This window comes from Echiichthys vipera, assembly GCF_963691815.1.
Source record: "Echiichthys vipera genome assembly, chromosome: 3".
Classification (NCBI taxonomy): Eukaryota; Metazoa; Chordata; class Actinopteri; order Perciformes; family Trachinidae; genus Echiichthys; species Echiichthys vipera.
Genome location: NC_139828.1, coordinates 19,230,732 through 19,250,629, shown reverse-complemented (window position 1 = coordinate 19,250,629; position 19,898 = coordinate 19,230,732). Strand labels below are relative to the sequence as shown.

At 41.7% G+C, this 19,898-nt stretch overlaps 2 protein-coding genes across 5 annotated transcripts in view; both read left to right on the top strand.

The window, feature by feature from the left end:
* Positions 1 to 11,962, top strand: part of mast3b (microtubule associated serine/threonine kinase 3b) — a 41,485-nt gene extending 29,523 nt beyond the window's left edge. For all 4 annotated transcript variants that reach the window (XM_083911073.1, XM_083911072.1, XM_083911075.1 and 1 more), the window contains 14 exons: positions 32 to 170; positions 376 to 508; positions 632 to 797; positions 1,072 to 1,173; positions 3,757 to 3,879; positions 4,114 to 4,226; positions 4,469 to 4,635; positions 4,913 to 5,034; positions 5,145 to 5,345; positions 5,628 to 5,854; positions 6,038 to 6,160; positions 6,260 to 6,396; positions 6,925 to 7,109; positions 7,877 to 11,962. In XM_083911073.1, coding sequence (XP_083767199.1) covers positions 32 to 170; positions 376 to 508; positions 632 to 797; positions 1,072 to 1,173; positions 3,757 to 3,879; positions 4,114 to 4,226; positions 4,469 to 4,635; positions 4,913 to 5,034; positions 5,145 to 5,345; positions 5,628 to 5,854; positions 6,038 to 6,160; positions 6,260 to 6,396; positions 6,925 to 7,109; positions 7,877 to 8,955 — 3,017 coding nt within the window. In that variant the 3' untranslated portion in view covers positions 8,956 to 11,962. The remainder of the gene's footprint in view (positions 1 to 31; positions 171 to 375; positions 509 to 631; positions 798 to 1,071; positions 1,174 to 3,756; positions 3,880 to 4,113; positions 4,227 to 4,468; positions 4,636 to 4,912; positions 5,035 to 5,144; positions 5,346 to 5,627; positions 5,855 to 6,037; positions 6,161 to 6,259; positions 6,397 to 6,924; positions 7,110 to 7,876) is intronic.
* Positions 11,963 to 14,899: 2,937 nt separating this feature from the next.
* Positions 14,900 to 17,223, top strand: ndufa7 (NADH:ubiquinone oxidoreductase subunit A7). The gene is made up of 4 exons (XM_083911637.1): positions 14,900 to 14,961; positions 15,207 to 15,256; positions 16,257 to 16,394; positions 17,003 to 17,223. Exons 1-4 carry the CDS (start codon positions 14,911 to 14,913, stop codon positions 17,088 to 17,090), a joined length of 327 nt encoding a protein of 108 aa, XP_083767763.1. The 5' UTR covers positions 14,900 to 14,910; the 3' UTR covers positions 17,091 to 17,223.
* The last annotated feature ends 2,675 nt before the right edge of the window (positions 17,224 to 19,898 follow it).

Genomic DNA, 19,898 nt, shown 5'->3' with positions numbered 1-19,898 from the left:
CAATGGTTCTCTGTTTTTCTGTTCCATTAAGGTGGAGATTGTGCCAACCTGCTCAAGAACATGGGCCCGCTGCCTGTAGAAATGACGAGGTTGTACTTTGCTGAAACGGTCCTGGCCTTGGAGTATCTTCACAACTATGGTATTGTGCATCGGGATCTCAAACCTGACAAGTGAGAACACAAACCAACCTGACTCCCATTTTAAGGTTTTTGCATGGACCAGCACTGTCTGTAGAGCCACTGCCTTATCTTTTGGAAATGTACTGAGTATGACCCAGTACTCTTGCTTTTTTTCATCAGGATTAATCAAATGCAACCTAATTCAATTATTATGCTTATGTGGATCATGGATTGTTATATCTTTTCCACCCAACAGTTTGTTGATTACATCCATGGGCCACATCAAGCTGACAGACTTCGGCCTGTCTAAAATTGGCCTGATGAACATGACCACCAATCTGTACGAGGGTCATATGGAGAAAGACACAAGAGAGTTTATAGACAAACAGGTGAGACTCGTTGCAATGTAGGAGACAAAACATCTTTTGGCATATAAAAAAAAATAAATGACACAACTGATGATGGAAGCAGCCGTGTCCTCAAAACTCACCTGTGTTGGTTTGCTTGTGCAGGTGTGTGGCACCCCGGAGTACATTGCCCCAGAGGTGATCCTCAGACAGGGCTATGGGAAGCCAGTGGACTGGTGGGCGATGGGGGTCATCCTCTACGAATTCCTGGTCGGCTGTGTTCCGTTCTTCGGAGACACACCTGAAGAGCTTTTTGGCCAAGTTGTCATTGGTGAGCGCTGAAATAAGACCTTACTCATTAGAAGAAAAGGTTAATCTTTCATTATTAACTTACAACGTGGCATCAGCGCTTGACACACTTAAAAATGTTGCTTTCAACAAATTACCACACAAAAACAATGTGTTATGTATATATTTTTTCTTCAAACAAAACTGATTATATTTAAAGTGAAAAAAATTGCTGTCCCATTCAGAAGCAAATTTATTATTTTGTGTTTTTATTCACGATGATCCAACTAGTTTGTTTTTTTGTGTTTGTTTTTCAGATGAAATCATTTGGCCAGATGGAGACGATACCTTACCTATTGATGCCCAGGATCTGATCACGCGCTTACTCAGACAGAGTCCTTTGGACCGACTAGGAACTGGTACTGCTCACTTTACTTCTGATTAACACATGAAAAAGCTGCAGATGTTGTTTGATACAGACTGATACTGTATTTTGTAATTTTGTAGCCGTAGGGAAATTTAAATAGTGACTTTTTCCTAAACATAATTAATTTAATAAACTTTCTAAATTATATGTAAAACTAGAATTAACAAGTGAGAAAAAAAATTAGGAGACACTGTTAGTGAGAGGTAGAAATATGAATCGCCCATGTGTCAAAAGGATTTCAATTCACTTTAGGCCTTGTATTGTAGCCTCTTGAGTGGATTGAAGTCACAATGGTTCCCTTTCATAGCATTCGTTTTGTGTCTCACCATGGGGAATGCCTCCTGCGTGACCTCATCAGACGCACAATTACATAACGCCAGCCCCCCTATTGACTGTCACACGTCAGCGTTGTCACACAAGCACTTTCATGCACTCTGTAATAAAAATGTCCCCACACGTGCATCCAGGCAGATTACCGAAGGCGCGGTCAAATGTGAAAACATATACAAAAAAAGATATGTTGACAAACAAGTCGAACTTGTCTGCCATAACACAGCTCGTGGGGCCCGACATCCCCACGGCCGTGACAACGCAGACGGTCCATGCGCCTCCACGCCACAGTTTGGAGGCGTCAGAGTGCGTGGACGGGTCTGGGTTTTCGGATAAATGCAGAAAAGAGCATGATGTCATGTCAACAGACAGGTGGGGCTACAATCCCTCTAGTTACACATGCTGGTACACAGACTGATGGCCTGGAGCAGTGTGCACCTGTTGTCAGTCAGAGCGACTCATGTACCAGGCTGAATTGGGGGGCGGATCTGTTATCCAGGGGCGATCCACTTTATGCAGACTGGAGACTTCACCCCAACGTGGTGAAACAGATCTGGTCACAGTTCAGGCAGGCAACCGTGGACGTTTATGCGTCGGCAGGGAATGCGCAGTGCCCCTTGTTCTTCTCTCCAGGGCTCCCACCCCCCCTGGGTGGATGCACTGTCACAGGAGTGGCCGAGAACCCTCCTGTATGCTTTTCCCCCAGTGGTAGCCCCACGTTGGCCAGGGAAGCACTGGCTGGCAGAGATCTTTCAGCTCTCACCACTTTGCAGGGACCTGTTGTCTCAGGTGCGGGGGGAGCCTTTCTTTCCCACCTAGAGCGGCTAGCTCTATGGGCTTGGCCCGTGAGTGGTTCAACCTGAATACAGCAGGGCTTCTTTTTAATGTTATTGACACTATTCAGTGTGCCAGAGCCTCATTAACTAGGACATTGTATGAGCACAAGTGAGAGCTGGTGCTCGAAATCACAAGCGATTCCTTTTCAGTGTACTGTGGCAGTGATTCTGTCATTCTTACAGGACCTTATTGAGAAGGGTAAGGCTTTCTCTACTGTGAAGGTGTACTTGGCTGCCATTTCAGCCTGCCATGTCTGTTTTGACAGAAAGACAGTTGGTCAGCACCCTTTGGTGTGTCAATTCATGAAGGGAGCGCGCCTACATTTAGGCCACCGGCTCCATCGTGGGATCCTCCCACAGTGCTAGGTGTTCTCTCCTGTCCGTCTTTTGAACCCATGGAGCAAGTGTAATTGAAAATGTTGTCCCCGGAGACAGCATTATTGCTTGCTTTGGCCTCCGCCAAGCGAATAGCTGAGATTCTCTGTGCATCAGGCATCTATACATCTTCACCTAGGAATACTGGGGTCAGTATGCAGCCTAAACCAGCCTTTATCCCAAAAGTTTGGGGCCTGTGCTCCCCTATAGAATTGGCTGCTTTCTATCCCTCGCCTTTCTCCTCTGAGGAGCATCAGCGTTTGCATAACCTGTGTCCAGTTCGTGCACTGCGAACCTTCATCGACAGGACCCAGAGCTTTAGACAGGGCAACCAGTTATTTGTGTCCTGGGCAAAGCCACATGTTGGGAAGCCTGTATCCAAACAGCGTCTTTCTCACTGGATTGTAGGGGCTATTGCCCTTGCTTACACTAGCAAGGGTCTCCAGCCCCCTGTTGGCTTACGGGTACATTCCACCAGGGGTCTAGCGACCTCTTGGTTTTTTTTTTAAGGGACTTCCCATTCAAGGGGTGTGTGCAACAGCGTGCTGGGCCTCACCCCACACATTTGCAAGATTCTATAAGTTGGAGGTCACAGCACCAGCTCTAGATCCTATCAAGTAACGTGTCATCTTTACAGGCATGTCTGGCAATCTGAGAGTCAGTATTTTTTCCATAGTGCGACACGAAACGAATGCAATGAAAGAGAAGTTAAGGTTATGGATATAACCATGGTTCTCTGATTAGCATGAGTGAGTGTCTCACTAGACCACCCTCCTTGCTAGAGAAGCGAGGAAGAGGTGAGCTTGTTTTGAATGACGACTCTGGCTATGTCAGCCTGTTATATAGGGGGAGGGTCCCTGCTCCCCCTGACATAGGCGTCATCAATGCCAGCCAAAAGGTTACTGGCGGAATGTTATTGTGCTTCTGATGAGGTCACGCAGGAGGCGTTCCCCATGGTGAGACACTCACTCATGCTAATCAGAGAACCAGGGTTATATCCATAACCTTAATTTTCTTACACTATGTGGTTATAGGCGGAGCCTCGGAGGTCAAACAGCACCCGTTCTTCCTGGGTTTAGACTGGAATGGACTCCTGAGGCAGAAAGCTGAATTCATCCCTCAGCTGGAGGCGGAGGACGACACCAGCTACTTCGATAGTAGGTTACCACTGGACTTCCGACTTAAAGAGTTGGTTTTCTCCCACATTTAAAACACATTAAATATAATACTGTATATCTACAGCATTTGTGGTGACTGTTTAAATACCTCTCCTATGATGTACAAATGTATAATGGCCGTGAAATGGAAACTCTACAGACTGGGTTCTCATATTTGGAAAGAAAACTATTTTTTAGAAAATATTAAGTGCCTTTTCCTTTTTCCGTTTTCAGCTCGTTCAGAGCGTTACCATCATTTGGCGTCTGATGAGGATGAGGAAACTAATGATGAAGAGTCTTCCTTGGAAATTAGACAGTTTGCTTCCTGGTCCCATCGCTTCAGCAAGGTAAGGCCTTCATGTGTTGGAAGACCAAAAAGTGATCAACCCTTTGAAAAATTGGTACACGAGAAACTTGCAGCTTTATTTCTATGGATATTTACAATGTTTACATAAGTAGGGCAGTACTCATATTTAAATTAAATCTGTTTTCATAATTGAGTAAAAGATAACTATTACCTGCTGTTTCTGCAAAGTGGAGGGTCTCTTGTGTTACTCAGTTTTACACCCTCTCCTGTTCAACGTTTCAGGTTTACAGCAGCACAGAACATCTGGCAACGCCGTCCAACCTGAGCTTCTCTTCTGACCGCAGTCACAGCGAGGACAAGGAGGACCGCGGGGACATGGGAGGAATCAGTCCCTCCCCGAGCCCAGCCGAAAGCAGCGCTGAGCGCAGACATGCCGGACGCATGGCCAGGTAAGTTTAAGATGTGTTATACTGTTCATCATTATCTCATTTGTATTCCCATCATTATTTTTTCAGTCTAGCTTTGTGGTCATTTTAAGGCTTTTTGTTCATTTTTATTTTGTGTTTACAACTTTGTTGTTAGGTTACATGAAAAATCCCTGCTGAAAAACATAACCTGCCGTAAAAGCATTCTCTTAACTGTGTAACAGCAGCAAGCAGTCGGTGTGGTGTCGTGTCACTTGTACCAGTTGGTTTACCTGTTGAACTGGTCTTTGACTATTTGTAGCCTTCGGCCTCGGGCTTCCTCCAGCTCCTCCCAGTCTGAGAGGAGCACCAGTCCTCTGGTGATGAGCAGCACCCACAGCCTGGAGACGATGCCCCGCTTTGCTCTATCCACTGATGATGAAGGTAAAGGTAGATTTTTTTACATTTATGTTCACAAAATGTATGAGTGCTTCTATTAGAAGCCACAGTGAGAGTATTTACATGTTTACCTTTTTAACCCATGTCCCCCGCAGCTGAGGTGGTTGTATCAAATCTTCGGAGGATCAGGATTCGCAGCAACAGCACTGGGGCGAAACACTCGTCCCCCAAGGACCCGGCCGGCCCTCGGCGCTTCGGTAACCAGCTGGAGACGCCAGACAGACAGAGGCTTCCCTGTGGAGGGAAGGTTCCCAAGTCAGCCTCTGTCTCAGCCCTGTCTCTCATCATCACTACAGGTAGAGAAGGTTATCATCAACACAGAATTAATGCAACAATAAGCCACAACTGCTACACCTACTAACATGGACTAGTAAAATCCAAGTATGTAATATATTTATATGTTTTTGTTGTATATGTTTGTAATCATGGAAGTAAAACAGGCTATTTATCAAGAGCATAAAATAAAAGTGACTCAGCTCTAACTGACATTGTGTAGCTATGGACAGTGAAATACTCATAGCATAGAAAGCACTTTCTGTTGACATATTCAGATGGAAACGGTGCCATGTTTCTTTCAGATGACTGTCCCAGTGGCCTCCAGCCAAGTCCCATCTCCCCACGCTCTCTGTCCTCCAACCCTTCGTCCCGTGACTCCTCCCCCAGCCGGGACTTGTCGCTCAGCCCCGGCAGCCTGAGGCCTCCCATAGTCATCCACACCTCAGGGAAGAAGTATGGCTTCACCCTGCAGGCTATCCGGGTCTACATGGGCGACAGCGACGTCTACACGGTGCATCACATGGTGTCGGTGGGTGTCACCACAAGACTTTAATCTGTTTGACAAGAAACACAGCCTTAACTAGTCCTCAGGCGTTGTCATGTGTCCGTAAATTGCTTTGCTCCGATGACTGAAGAGAGGTGTGAAAAGGGGCTTATGTAATGCTCAAATTAAAGTCCTCTCCTCACACTCACTGTGTTGCGGTTTTAACAGAGTGTGGAGGAGGGCAGTCCGGCTCACCAGGCAGGTCTCCGCACTGGAGACCTCATCACCCACATGAACGGAGAGTCAGTCCAAGGCCTGGTCCACACTGAGATGATAGAACTGCTACTGAAGGTACAACGACTCACTCAGACTGCTGTGGCACGTTATCACTATTCAGTTTTTTGTCCTTAAGACAAATTAATCATTCTTTGCTCCCTGTGAAATGTACAGAGTGGCAGCAAGGTGGCGCTTCAAACCATAGCACTCGAGAACACGTCAATCAAAGTGGGTCCAGCTCGGAAGACCAAACACAAAGGCAAGATGGCTCGTCGCAGCAAGAAGAGCAAGAGGAGAGATAATTACGACAGGTGAGAATCTACCGTTTGGTTTCCTGCAGTGTTACTCATCATTTGTTTACCTGTGAGGTTGGTAACTAGTTGATATCGTCAGAAAAACTGTCTCCCCCTAGGGTTAGACATTGTTAAGTGAAGTAGCAACTCGGTATTACTTTAATTACATTCCCTGCATGGTATGTCCTTTTCTACTGGTGATTTTTTTTTTCTCTCAACTGTTAATACTATATTAATCTCAATTTATACCAAAATGTGTACATGCTTTGGCACACATTATTTAATTTGGGCCATACCTATATATTATATGTTTATATTCACTTGTATTTTTTTTTTAAATACACAACAAATGAAAGTGTTTTGTATTTAATAGTGTGGAGTAATTACATGTGGACGGATGTGGATGTTGAGATATTAGCATAGATCCCTAAATATCTTTCAGGGCCATCAAAACACACAGAATACCCCAAACTTGGTGTGAGTGCCCCTCCTCAACTCACTGAACTGCACAGTATCACATATCTTCCTCTTGTCTTGTTCCTCCAGAAGACGAAGCATCTTGAAGAAGCTGTCCAAGCAGAGCACAGTAATGCACAGCAGTCGCAGCTTCAACTCAGGGCTCCAACACTCAGTTTCCTCGAGTGAGAGTCTTCCGGGCTCCCCGACACACAGCCTCTCCCCCGGCCCCTCCACACCCTGCCGGAGCCCCGCACCCGACCATCAGGCCTTGGGTGAGCTTGGTGTGATTTTAGAATTATTCATGATTAAATTAAATGGTTGTTGTGGTTCTTGACTTTAAATTAGCAACAGATATTTTACCTCCCCTTGCAACCCCAAGTGGTGCTGCAGTTGCAAAGACAGCCAGATAGGGATTTCTTTTTGTTTTCCTCTGAGCTAACGTTACCAACAACAGGACACACTGCACTTGTTTCACAACAAAAAAAAAACTTTACAGCGTAGACAATGATAACATATTTTCTGAATGTTTATTTTCATTTGATCTAGTAGATCAAGTGGTCAGGCTGGCAATCGTCACCAGATATATCAGTTGCTTGTTCATGTCATTTGCAACATGGCTACCGCTAGCACCCTGGCTACTATCTGCAGCAAGAAACACCTGTAAGAATCCCAATTTGAACCAGAAACCCAGATCTCAGTGGTGTGATAAAGGCAGAGTAAAATACAAGCCTCTGTTATTATTGTATTAAATTTAAGTACAGGCACAGCTCAAGGAAGTCGACACTTTGCCAGGAGTTCGTACCCAGTGGCAGACAGTGAAAGCGAGGCTTATAGGGAACCAGTTGAAACACCAGCTGTGTCATTATTCTGTAACCATTGTTCAATTAACTTTTGCTTCATAACAATAAGTTAAAACAGAAAAGTTATCTGTAATCTGTCATCTTTTAAAGAACTGGCTGTGCATGAATATGGTAAAATATTGAGGTTTCTATAATTAGTGTTGTGCAATGTCTGAAGAATTTTTACCTCTTCTTTCCAGAAAATAACTCTCCTCAAAGCACGTCTCCTTGCTCCAGCTCTCCCAGTTCCCCTGCTGCACACATCCGGCCCAGCTCCCTCCACGGCCTGGGCTCTAAACTCAGCACGCAACGCTACACCAAGGTGGGTCGCCGGAAGTCAACCAGCAACATCCCCCCCTCGCCCCTGGCCTGCAACTCCACATCCTCTACCCAGCCTCTTTCTCCACAGCGCTCTCCCTCTCCGCTGTCGGGCTTTTCCAAAACCTTTCACGGCTACCATGGCAAAACCCTGTCCCCACCCACCATCGTTAGACACATTGTCCGGCCTCGCAGCGCCGAGCCACCTCGGTCTCCTCTCCTGAAGAGGGTACAGTCAGCTGAGAAGCTGTCCGGTGTGTATCACGCAGATAAGAAGTCGTACACCCCCCGCAGGCACACGCTGGAAGTGCCATTTTACTGTGAGGGGGACCTGCTGGGTGACTTGGAGTTAGAGGGTGCCTGTGGAGGCTCCTATTTTGGGACCGATATCAGCAGGTTAGGGGGATACATCGGCAGCCAGAGGCTGAGGGACTCTGGGATTGAACGGTCGGAGCAGCTGGTCGTGATGCGAAAGCTCAACCTATCAGAGCGGCGAGACTCCTTTAAGAAACAGGAGGCGGTGCAGGAGGTGAGCTTTGACGAACCGGAGGAGAAAACCAGCACTCCGGTTACAGTGACCACCACAGCTCCAGGAGCCCAAACACAGCATCAGCAGCAGCACAGGACGGCCTGGATGGTCACTCGACCCCAAAACAGCGTGGAGGTGGAGCCGGAAGTGCCAGCGGTGAGGAGGTTCACACTGGTGCCCCAGATCGCTGTGCAGGGCTCGACAGAGAGTGAGCAGGACGAGTGGGAGCCATGTTCAGATGGCGAGGAAACCAACGAGACGCCTGAGCTGGAGGCGGCCGTCACTCCAGCTCAGCCACAACAGGCAGGGTGTCGTCTTGGTGACAACAGCTGCAGTCAGGCAGCAGAAAGCACCTCCACTGATCCTGGATCATCAGCAGAGAAGACTGAGTGCAGAGAGGAAACTCCACAAAAAGGGCATCTGAGAAAGTGACACCTCACCTCAGCACTCTTTCCAACCGCTAATATATTTTCTTTCAAGTCTTTCAAAAGTTGTTCACTCATTTACAAACTTGTCCGGCTGAGAGAAAGTGGGAGAAGATTTTACTTGAATTTTTTAATTGTAAATATTTGCCTCAAAGCATTGCAGACATCCTGGTCTTATTTATTACATTTGTAAACTATAAGTCAGTAAATGGGAAAGAGGGAAGTTCTCATTGGTTGAATAGCCAAGGCAACATTTTTTTTTGTATCCCAAAAATGTTGTTTTATTTCTTTTGACTGGATTGTTTTTTGTATAAATGTCTATTTTTTAAAATAAATTGTTGGAGTACAGAGTAGTTTGATAATCCTGGGAATAATTGTTGTAGGACCAAAAGGTACAAGAAGCTGTGTCAGTTTAGATTTGAACAGTGCAGCTTCCAATAGTGTAATACTGCTGTTACATTGATCTCCATAAACTTATGAATGACCTTTGGTTCACACTGTGAGTGACATGTTTGATGTGTCATTTGCGGATCAGTTGTATCTCTAATATACAACTGCAATACAGATTTTTGTTTTGCTGCTTTGCTAAGGCAATACATCCTAGAAGAAAACATCTAAGCTATTAACCACTAATTAGCATGCAGGAAAAAATGCTCAAGTTCCAAAGCCGCTCAAAACTGGGAAGCTTTACACATGTCAGGCTACAACTATTGTTCATGAATCAATCAGAGATATTAATTCATGACATTAGTTGTTCGTGGGGAAAAAAACAGCACTGAATTATAGTTGAAGACAGAAAAAAGAAGTTAGATTTGTAAAAAGATAAAAGTTGTGCCATTCACTTGTTGATCATGTTCCTTGCAGTGTGAATGGTCACAGCATCCTTTTTCAGTGCAGGGTAATGTTAATATTGCACACTGAAGACAAATGAAACAGACTCCAGAAGGGTATTAGGTGCCATGATATCAGTGCAGTGTCCTCTAAGCCATATCTTTAAAGACAGAAATGTCAGTTGAAATCACCTGTGTTTATTATCTCAACATGAAGATGTTTGTGTTTCTTTCCACCGGTGAGTCTCAATGGCATCTCGTAAAAAAGTTATGGAAGTCCCCGATGTTACAGAACACAACACACCCTCGCTTTCTTGCTGCTCGATATAAACTTAGTGTGATACCAAATCGTAAAGGTATTTCAAATTTTTTAAATTTTTTTTACTGCTGCAAGTTTTGACATGTAAACACAGATTCAGCATGGCTCAACATCCTCACTATACTACTCAAAGCATGCAATTTGCAGGAAAAACAGAGTAGCCAAATCAAAATCTACGTCTTCTTCAGGGCCTGGAGGCAAATATCTTTTTGTTTAAAACATTTTTGTTGGGTTTATTTTTGGGACAATTGGTAACTGGAAAAAGTGTTGAATCCTTGTGTATTTTTTTTGGAGTATCTTTTCCTGAAATCGTAGCTTTCGTCTTCGTTTTTTCGCGAGCATGTAAGAGACAACATACCTACAAGATCTGTTCCTACTTACTTTATCGTGTAGTGATGTTTACATCGATGGGGGGGGGGGGGAAGTGCACTAATGTATTTTGACATGAACTGTATATGTTGAAATTGAAAATGGCAGAGGGAATCCCTTAAACTGAATCCAAACCCAGGGCTTTCTTTGAACAAATGTTTTATGTCTTTGTATTGTACAAATATTGATGTATATTTTGATAACAAGGATGTGTATAATTCCAAATGTGTTGAAGGATGTGATATGCAATGACAATTTGAGGCACCAGGATTTTGGGAAGTCTAACTTGAGGGAATGGGCTGTTGGTATTTCAAATGTACTTCTCAAGATAAGAGGTTTCTTGTCTTATCTGTCAGTGCTGCAGGCTTTTGTACCGACTTTCTCCTCAGTCTCATGTTACTAAAGCGTCAGAATTGTCCTTCCTCCTTAAATCTCACGATGACGACCTTTTACAGAATGCTGCCGTCGTGTCGTCGAACAGCAAGGAAAGATTTATGTCGCTGAATGGCTCCGTTGTTTTTGCAGTTTGACGGAATTGTTTACAATTAACAAACGTGCTAAGTTTGTGTTGTACAAACATTTTATATCCTGTGGCTGTATATGATGAAACTACCCTCTTTGATACCACGAAAGAAAACAACTCATAGAAGTAACATGTGTTCTTGTTTTGTTCTTTTGAAAGAGTAATTTTGCACCAAGCTGAGAAACATTCAGCGTTTTTTACATGCATTTAAGTGACGGGTTTATTATGAGCTTTTAGAAAATCACAGTTTTCATAGTCGTTACGTAAAAGGACAAACTGTTTTATTAACTGGGCTAAAAGATGAAAAGAAACCTGGTTAACAACCATTCCCTTAGCCATTTACACTTTTCCCTTTTTTTTAAAAAACATTCTCATTTGCATAGTGTAAATATAATAAGATACAAGTCAGACAAACTTAAACCTCCCATTTTGCACTATTTGTACAAGTCCCACCGTATGGGACTACCTGTACTCTAAACTGTACTTTGAAAAGACTTCATAGTTAGAATACATCATAAAACATGAAATGCATTAGCCTTACTTCCAAAATGATTAAGGAGAATCCTTTTTGTGGTGCACGTATACCTGATTTCTCAAAACAATCTGGTTATTATTTGAATGTTAATGTAGTCAGTGCTTGATTGATCTCTACTGGTTGAAAGTGCATCGCCTGATTGGCACAGGTACCCGCACCTAACAGTGATCTGACAGCTGTAAGGTTAAAACAAAACCTTCAGCCACTGGAGGTCAGCAAAGACGAGATTCTCAGCTGGTGTTAAACTTGCTCTAAAAGAACAAACAGGTCAAACTGTTGTACATGTGCATGTGTTCTCCTGTGGGCTCTTCTGTTCAGTGCATGCTGCATGAAAACAAGCACACATCTGTAATACTTGACTGCATGGTATGCCGGCGTTGTCGCCCAGTACTGTGTTTTCTTGTGCAACAAATAAAATTTATATTTCTCTTTGACTCATCCTTAGTTGGACTCCACTGGTGTTTTAAGTACTCTATCATTGTTCACACAGAGAGCGGTGTGGAGTCACATGCAATGCTCTCACAGCTCTCACAATAATCAGGTAATGTGCATTTCTCAAAATGTGTCTACACACTGTTAGACTTATTCAATCTCACACTTTTATAGAAAAGAAATTCTGTACTTGTACTGTACTTTTGTATAGAACAGATTAGGGTTGCTATGACTGTATATTTGTTTACAAAAACATAAAAGTGTATTTCAGATTGTCAAAGTAAGGTTTTCAATAACATCAAATTATAATAAATGCTACATTTTGCCGTCTGCAATTTCCTTTGAACATTTTGCCAAATACTGGCCACACTAGAATACATCATACAATTAATTCATAACAATTCAAATTTCAAGAACTCTGATCTTGTAAAAAAAAAAAGTTATCTCAGGACATGTTACAAAGTAGGTAAAGACCACACTTTATGACTTATTTATGATTTACATAGACCCAACAATTCGCCCTTGAGCACACAGTGGCAACGAAAACCTGCCCTTTAACAGAGACAAAAAGACCCAGCTCTATGGAGGGCGGACATCTGTCTGCACAGGTTGGGGAGGAAGAAAAGGAGAGAGAAAGAGAGTAAAGAATAGGTGGACAGAGAGACAAAGAAACTTCCAGAGATGCAAGCAACCACAACAGTAAGAGTAACTATAATATCTATAGTAATGTGAATGTTAATTATATGTTATGACAGTTAATACAGCAGAATAGTAGAAACAAGCACAGCTAAGGTGATAGGATATGACAATGATAATAATTATGGTGGTAAATATGATCAATTAGTAGTGATAACAGCTGTGATACAATGAGATATATTACTGAGGCTGTTTTTATGGCTACACATTGAAGAATTAATAATCAATGAGTGAAGTATCATAATCATGTGTTAGTGTGTGTATTAGTAATGATTAATGAGAGTGTAATAATAAGACGCAATAAGTATAATTCTTTAAGAGTGTGATAGTATAGCCTCTGCCAGGCTCAAAGCTTTCTGCAAAGCACACAAACTTTTGGCAGTCAGTCAAGGTCACAAAGACAATGAAATAGCCAGCTTGAACAAACGCACCTGGCAACTAGTTGAGATTAGACCAAAACAAAACCATATAAGGAGGCAAGGTACGAGGGAGGATGAGTGTATGTGCTTCCTTCACAGATAAAGAAGACGAGTCATGCGGAACAGATGATACCGCAAAGGGCAGGGGTGGAAGATGGAGGAATCGGGACGGTTGCTTCTGAAATACACATATGCATGCACAAGCGGACACATAACCACGCCTTTGTAACAAGCATAAATGCTGGAGTAGTTAGAATATACTGTATATCAGAACTTCTTGCCTCTGATCACAGGTACTGTGTTGCACACAGTTACTCTAGATAGAGAATAGAACATTTCTCCAGACGTCTGTAGCATCCGATGTCCATTTGCTAATAAATGCCTGCTGGGCACTAAACTGCCAAGGACTCTACTGACTCCAGGAAGCCTCCTGTAGAATTTGAATTACGCAATATATACTCTGTGAGGTCTTTCTGATTTGACTAAAGTATTGTGTGTAAAATTCCTACAACATTTTATAATTTATCAAACTAATGATAGTGTATATGAGTAATAGTGATAATAGTAGCTGGACCACCATGATCAGCAGAGACCTGCGAGACGACAAAGCACGAACAACTGCAGGGAAGAAGTTGAGTTAGTGACATGCATTGATGAGACATGAATGATACAGACAGAGAGGAGAGAAGCTCAGAGTATCAGGAACATGATTATCCCCCAGCAGACTAGGCCTATAGCAGCATCATTAAGCAGAACAAAATCAGCTTGGGCCCCCATTTTATACATTGTACAGAAGTGTTTTATTTTGAAATACTGGTACTTGTGACCGGGGACAGTGAAATATTGTCAAAAAATGTGCCTAAAAAATCATTAATTTGATCTGGAATCAACTGTGCAAATTTCATAGCGATTGATTTAATCACAATTCAAGCTGCTATGGTTTATAGCAGGGGTGTCAAACTCTAATTCACAGTGGGCCAAATTTAAAAACTGGGACAAAGTTGCGTCCCAAACTCAACATTTACTCAAGAAGAAAAAAAGAAAAGACTGTGCATGTTCTCCTTCTCTCCAGATGTGTAACGTTGAACCTTTCCAGTGCAGGTCCTTGTTCTTGTCGTGGTGTTTCTTACGTTTGATTCACTGGTTACAGCCACGGTGGCTCTGCAGACGAGACCAACAGCTCTTTACTTTCAGACTCAGATCATCTGCCTCCCACCGCTGCTGAAGATCCTGTTCTCCATCTTTCTTTGGGATGTTTTTGTGGTGTTTTCATCTGTTTTTAGTCGTTTTGTCACATTTCTCTGGTGTTTTGTGTCTGTTTTTGGTCGTTTTGTCATCTATTTGTGGTGTTTTCATCTGTTTTTAGTCGTTTTGTCACGTTTCTCTGGTGTTTTGTGTCTGTTTTTGGTCGTTTTGTCATCTATTTGTGGTGTTTTCATCTGTTTTTGGTCGTTTTGTCATCTTTACCTTCAGCAACAGATCATCTGCCTCCCACCGCTGCTGAAAGCTCCTGTTCTCCATCTTTCTTTTGGTCGTTTTTGGAGAGGGGTGGATTAAGTTTGTCTGCAGAGACTGGTAGCATGGATGCTCATGTTTGCTAACAGAAAAGTAGACGTGGATGTGCTTTATACTCGCGGGCCAGCTCTCACAGAACCTTGATATGATCTTGCGGGCCTGAGTTTGACACCCCTGCTTTATAGCCTGCGAGTCTGCTACTCCATGTTCGTAATGCGGCAGTTTTCCTTTCAACCCGCCAGGTGTCGCCAGGTGTCGCTAACATGCTGCTCATCCCCATAACCACACAACAGAAGAAGTCCTGTGTCCTTCACAACAGCAAACATGGCGACTGCTACCAAAATCATCCAGAGGCTCCGGAATTTTTTATCTGGGGTAAGAAATACAACCGCAGACAAACTGCATATCCGAGCTAGTACGTACCGTAAAGGGGTTGTCATTTTTTCCCGATTTCCCATAATACACTTTCAAACAAGACTAATTTAACGGGCGGAAGTTGCTAATTGTGGTTAGCTGTTACGCGCTAGCTGGGTGATAGCTGCATGTGAATGAAGATTATTAGACATCATGTTTGATGTGTTTTTCAGTAACTATCCGTAATGATGTTTCTGTTCTTTCAGCAAAGCCTGCAAACCAAACTGCAGCTGCGATATGAGGAGATTGCAAAGAGGTAAGGCTTCTTACTCCAGTGTCACCCTGTGAAACCACCCAATTGTTGCAAACATGAACATTCGAAATGACAGGAAGTTAACAGGGACCCAGGCTGTTGCCTAGCAATGTTATTCCATTGAAAATGTATATCAGCAGTGCTGTTACACACTTGATTACACTGTTACGCACCTGATTCGATTCTATTTTATTTTAATTATAGTGCCAACATTATAACAAAAGTTATCCCAAAACACTTTTTTATAATTCCTCCATGAGCAGCAGCAAGTGGCAATATCTACAATAATTATAATCATAATATGTGTATACAGTTATTTATCCAGCCATCTTGTGCACACTACTCAGGGGCTGCATTGATTAATTATTAAACACAAGACAGCAGTGCCATTCTCAGGCTCTTGCAGAAAAATACATTCTGTGCTGTCAACAGATCTTGTAATTACGAGATAAGGTGTGTTTTTTTTCTATGGTGAATGCAATGCGCCACTGAAACTGAATTTAATTAAAGTTTTGTTGCCCAATAGAAGCCTAGTCATGACATGTATGGCTTTGAAATTTGGCTCTCAGGCGGCACCTACTCGACCGTGCACTGTTCCTATCAATATAATCAAACACTTCTGCCGCGTTATGGCAAACAATAAGCTCTCAAAATCATGGATCCATTACTCAAAAAATGTCTTTTGCACAGTTTTTTAACTTTTATATGTCCGTCATTTATCTGTGGCTCTGGGAGCACCCTAAAGGCTATCTATCTATCCATCCATCCATCTATCAATCCATTTATCCATCTATCTATTTATCTATCGAATTGACAATGCTCCATCTTAGTCTATTTCATCATTTCAACTAGAAAGGGCGGGTCTGTGATAAACTTATGGATTGACAATCCTGACAAAGATGCAGAATGTGTTTGTATCCTTGAAGAAAGTACTAAAACTGCTTAAAACGTTTTCCACAGCAGAGATACAGGTACATCGCGTTAACAATGCTTTTTTTAATAGGACACAGCTACCACCCAAACTGCCTGTAGGCCCGAGCCACAAATACGCCGACAATTACTACTATACCAGAGATGGACGCAGAGAGTCTGTACCTGCCACAGTCATCATGTCACCCCAGAAGGCTCTCACCGCTGGCAGGTGAGTGACTCAGTCAATGCATTTTCATGTACAATAATTAATTGATTATACCCCGAAAAGGACAGAAAGAGAACCTGATGAACAGGGCTGGATTACTTATCAGTTACCTTATTTCTGTTTGTATTGATATAAATGATATATAATTAGATAGTTATAGGTGAAACGGCATAGACAATTACACCTGCAGCTCCATTTACCTGTGTAAAAATCATCAACTTTGGCAAAACAGTGAAAAATATTCAAATTTAGACCTGCTGTCAATGACCCACTCACTTCATGCGGTTTGCTTACCTGTGGTAAACACACATAATCAAGGCAGTAATGTGAGATATCGGTTTGTTAATGCAGTTATGTTCATATTTGCAGTAAGTAAGGCTGCAGTAAAATGTGCAAAGTAAACCAATTTCAATCCAGCTGAAAGCTGCCGAAGACGCTCCACTGCTTCGATGTTTTGATCTGACGTCTTCCAGTGTGAGCAGTAACCTCTTGCTGTTGAAATGTGAATTTAATAAAACATCTATTCGACCCCCGATAATGGAAATGTTCTGTTTTTTAGTGAATTTTCAAGTCAAAGGGTATTTCTTGACTCATTTTCTTATCTCTTCTAGTCAAGTTGCTGAAGTCCCAAAGCTTCCAGTGATCCCAGGTGCTGTATATAAGGAGCCATCGCTCTCCACAGACCAGCCGTATCTTTGAGCAGCAAGATTAAAGTCCTTCGGCATCAACAGCCTCATTTCTCCATCCCAAACCTGCTGTAGAGGCCTGACCACTGCATGTGTCGGTTGTATCCTGTACAATAGAAAATGTGAATAAAATGTGTTCTATTTAAGGTTTTTTGTGGTTATTTTGGTCATACTATGAACTGAACAACTGCGAAATGGATTTTGAATCATCGCTGTCAAGTGTGTGAATAGATTTGCTACAGTGGGAGAACGATTGGAAGTACTGGGTGTGAGGTGAACTGAAGTAGATGTGCCGATGCAGCAGCTGGATACTTGAAGGAGGTTCAAAGAGGCGAGGACCTAAAGGCTCACCCTGCTCCTACTGCCCAAATGTCCACAACCCAGTTTCAGTTTCATCACAACAGGGCGTAGACCCTAGTGGTAGCATCATTACATGAAAAAGAAATTCATCATTTTCATGCTTCATTTTTATTATTTAATTTTAGAACTAGCATCAAGTTTGAGAAATGAATGCCCTCAAAAGCTTACATTAAAGGAAACACAGGTTTTGTGATTGTTACAGCTCTGCTTCGGTCAGTTCCAGTCTGGTTTATGCCCCATGTCACCGGTAAGACAATATAATAATATGAGAATCTATTTATTTTTAAAGATGGAAAGACCTTTTAAGGTAAGAGTCAATGCAAGTTAGGCATAAAAGAGGATGAACTTTAAGTTTTACGCCCTGATATCTCAAAGACGTTCACGTTTGTGTGCTGCAGCTGTTTGTTGTGAATTTTGAATGATGGCTGTAGAAAAGTGGCAAACAGCAGGTACTTCAACTTGAGAGGAGGTGTAATCAGCAAACGTGATTAGAAACACCTGTGTTGGTGTGCAGACATTTAAATGCAAGACAAGCTGTTTGATGACAGAAGTTACTACTTTACACTAAAAAGGTGAGCAGTTTTAGGACATGGAAGTTTTACATACAACAAAAGATGTAATATGATGTAAGTTTGAATTATAATTTAGTGCCAGACTGAGTTTAAAACGTGAGCATGTTGCTCATGTTTCAAGGTCATGTCGACACAGTGAGCAGCATTTTTCTGTTTATCTGCAAAATAGAAAAATACACTCAGTAAATGTTTTTACACTATGAACTAAATATAATTCATAACATCATCTACTTAAAGTTATTTTAAAAATGTATAATTACGAAAGCAAAGTGTTGCACATTAACCTAACATAACTGAATAAAATCAGCCTCAAATGAACAGCAGTCTAAATTACTTTAATTATAAATCTAAACTATAATGGAAAATCAATGAATTGTGTAAAAGGGCTAGGATTAAATAAGTGAAAACTTCTTCCTACTCCTTTTCAGGCAGAGTTAATTGTATATATGTAGTTACAGTTCATCTGTGAACTAATTTAATTTTGTATACTTTTGTATTTTGTAATTCTTTTGTCTGAAAGAAATTCAAAAATTCAAACAATCTCCGTTAACAACTTTTTCTTTTTTCAAATGCATTTATTTACTTTTATTTAAATGTACAAACCTTTATTTCAGATTAAGAACAAGCACACAACCAGCAAAAATAGACAAGTGTGCAAATAATACATATACAAATATAGCTAAACAATATATATTAATATACACAATTTAAACATGAATAAACAATGACAACAATAGTCACAATAGGTCAAACGGGCCACAGAAAACAATTCATCAAAACATGTCAACGTTCACCTTTTGTAACAACTTTTCATTCACAAACAGAACCGACTCTTGCGTCATATTTCCGCGCCACGTGCGGCTGTGGAGGACATCGAGCATGGGACACCTTGGAGGTTTATTTCTTCTGCTCGCACCTCTAATTTGGTGTTTCAACTGTGGTAAGATGCTGTGAAGACTTGTGCGTGTGACATTAAAGAGCTGTTTGTATTAAACGTAATGTTTTAAACGGAGGGGACGTAGAGAGAGAGAGAGAGTTCAGTGGAGCGGACCTGTCAGTTGAATGAAGTCTGTTTACAATGTAAACCACTCCGCTCTTTGTCAGTTTGCCTTCATACTTTTAGTGTTGCTTACCAAACATACAACGTTACAGGAAGCCAGTCTGAACTTTGATTCATATTTGGGCTGAATGTGTGTGCAGCACTGTCAGTAGTCTAAAGCTAGAAAGATTAAGAAACAAGGTTCCGGTTGTTATCGGACCCCTCCTTTGACGTGCAGAAGGACGTGGGTTTATAATATAAACACAATACTTGCTGAATTAGATATGACATAAAAATGACAGCCCTCCATTGTAATCTGTGCAAGTGTCAGTGCGGCTCTATTAACTCGGAAGGAATTATTAAAATCATATAAAATTAGAGGATTATGTATCTACAGACATAAACACACAAGGGGTTTGATATGAATGGCAGCCCGAAAATTGCAAAGAAATGTTTGTACATTTATGGAATAACTTTGGTCTTACCTTTTATAGGATTTATGTTGACAAATTACATATTATCATGTGAAATATAAAAACTCTCTAGTAAATACCAATTGATTTTGTATTATTGTTGTTTGGCATGTACCCTGGAGATCAAAATTAGGGATCAAAGTGTTAATTCTTGATTTATTCTAAATTATTTTATTGTTAATTTAATTGAATATCCACTGTGGCTATACCACTGCTGTACTAGCATTTATTTATTTTTTTTAATGACAAAGGCACTTCAACAAAAAACTTTATTTTGTGGAAAAAACAGTGATCAAAATTAGAAAACTGTAAATATTGTTCCAGAACAGAAGATTTAAACAATGTTTTCTTCGGGCTATAGGATTAAAAAATGAATA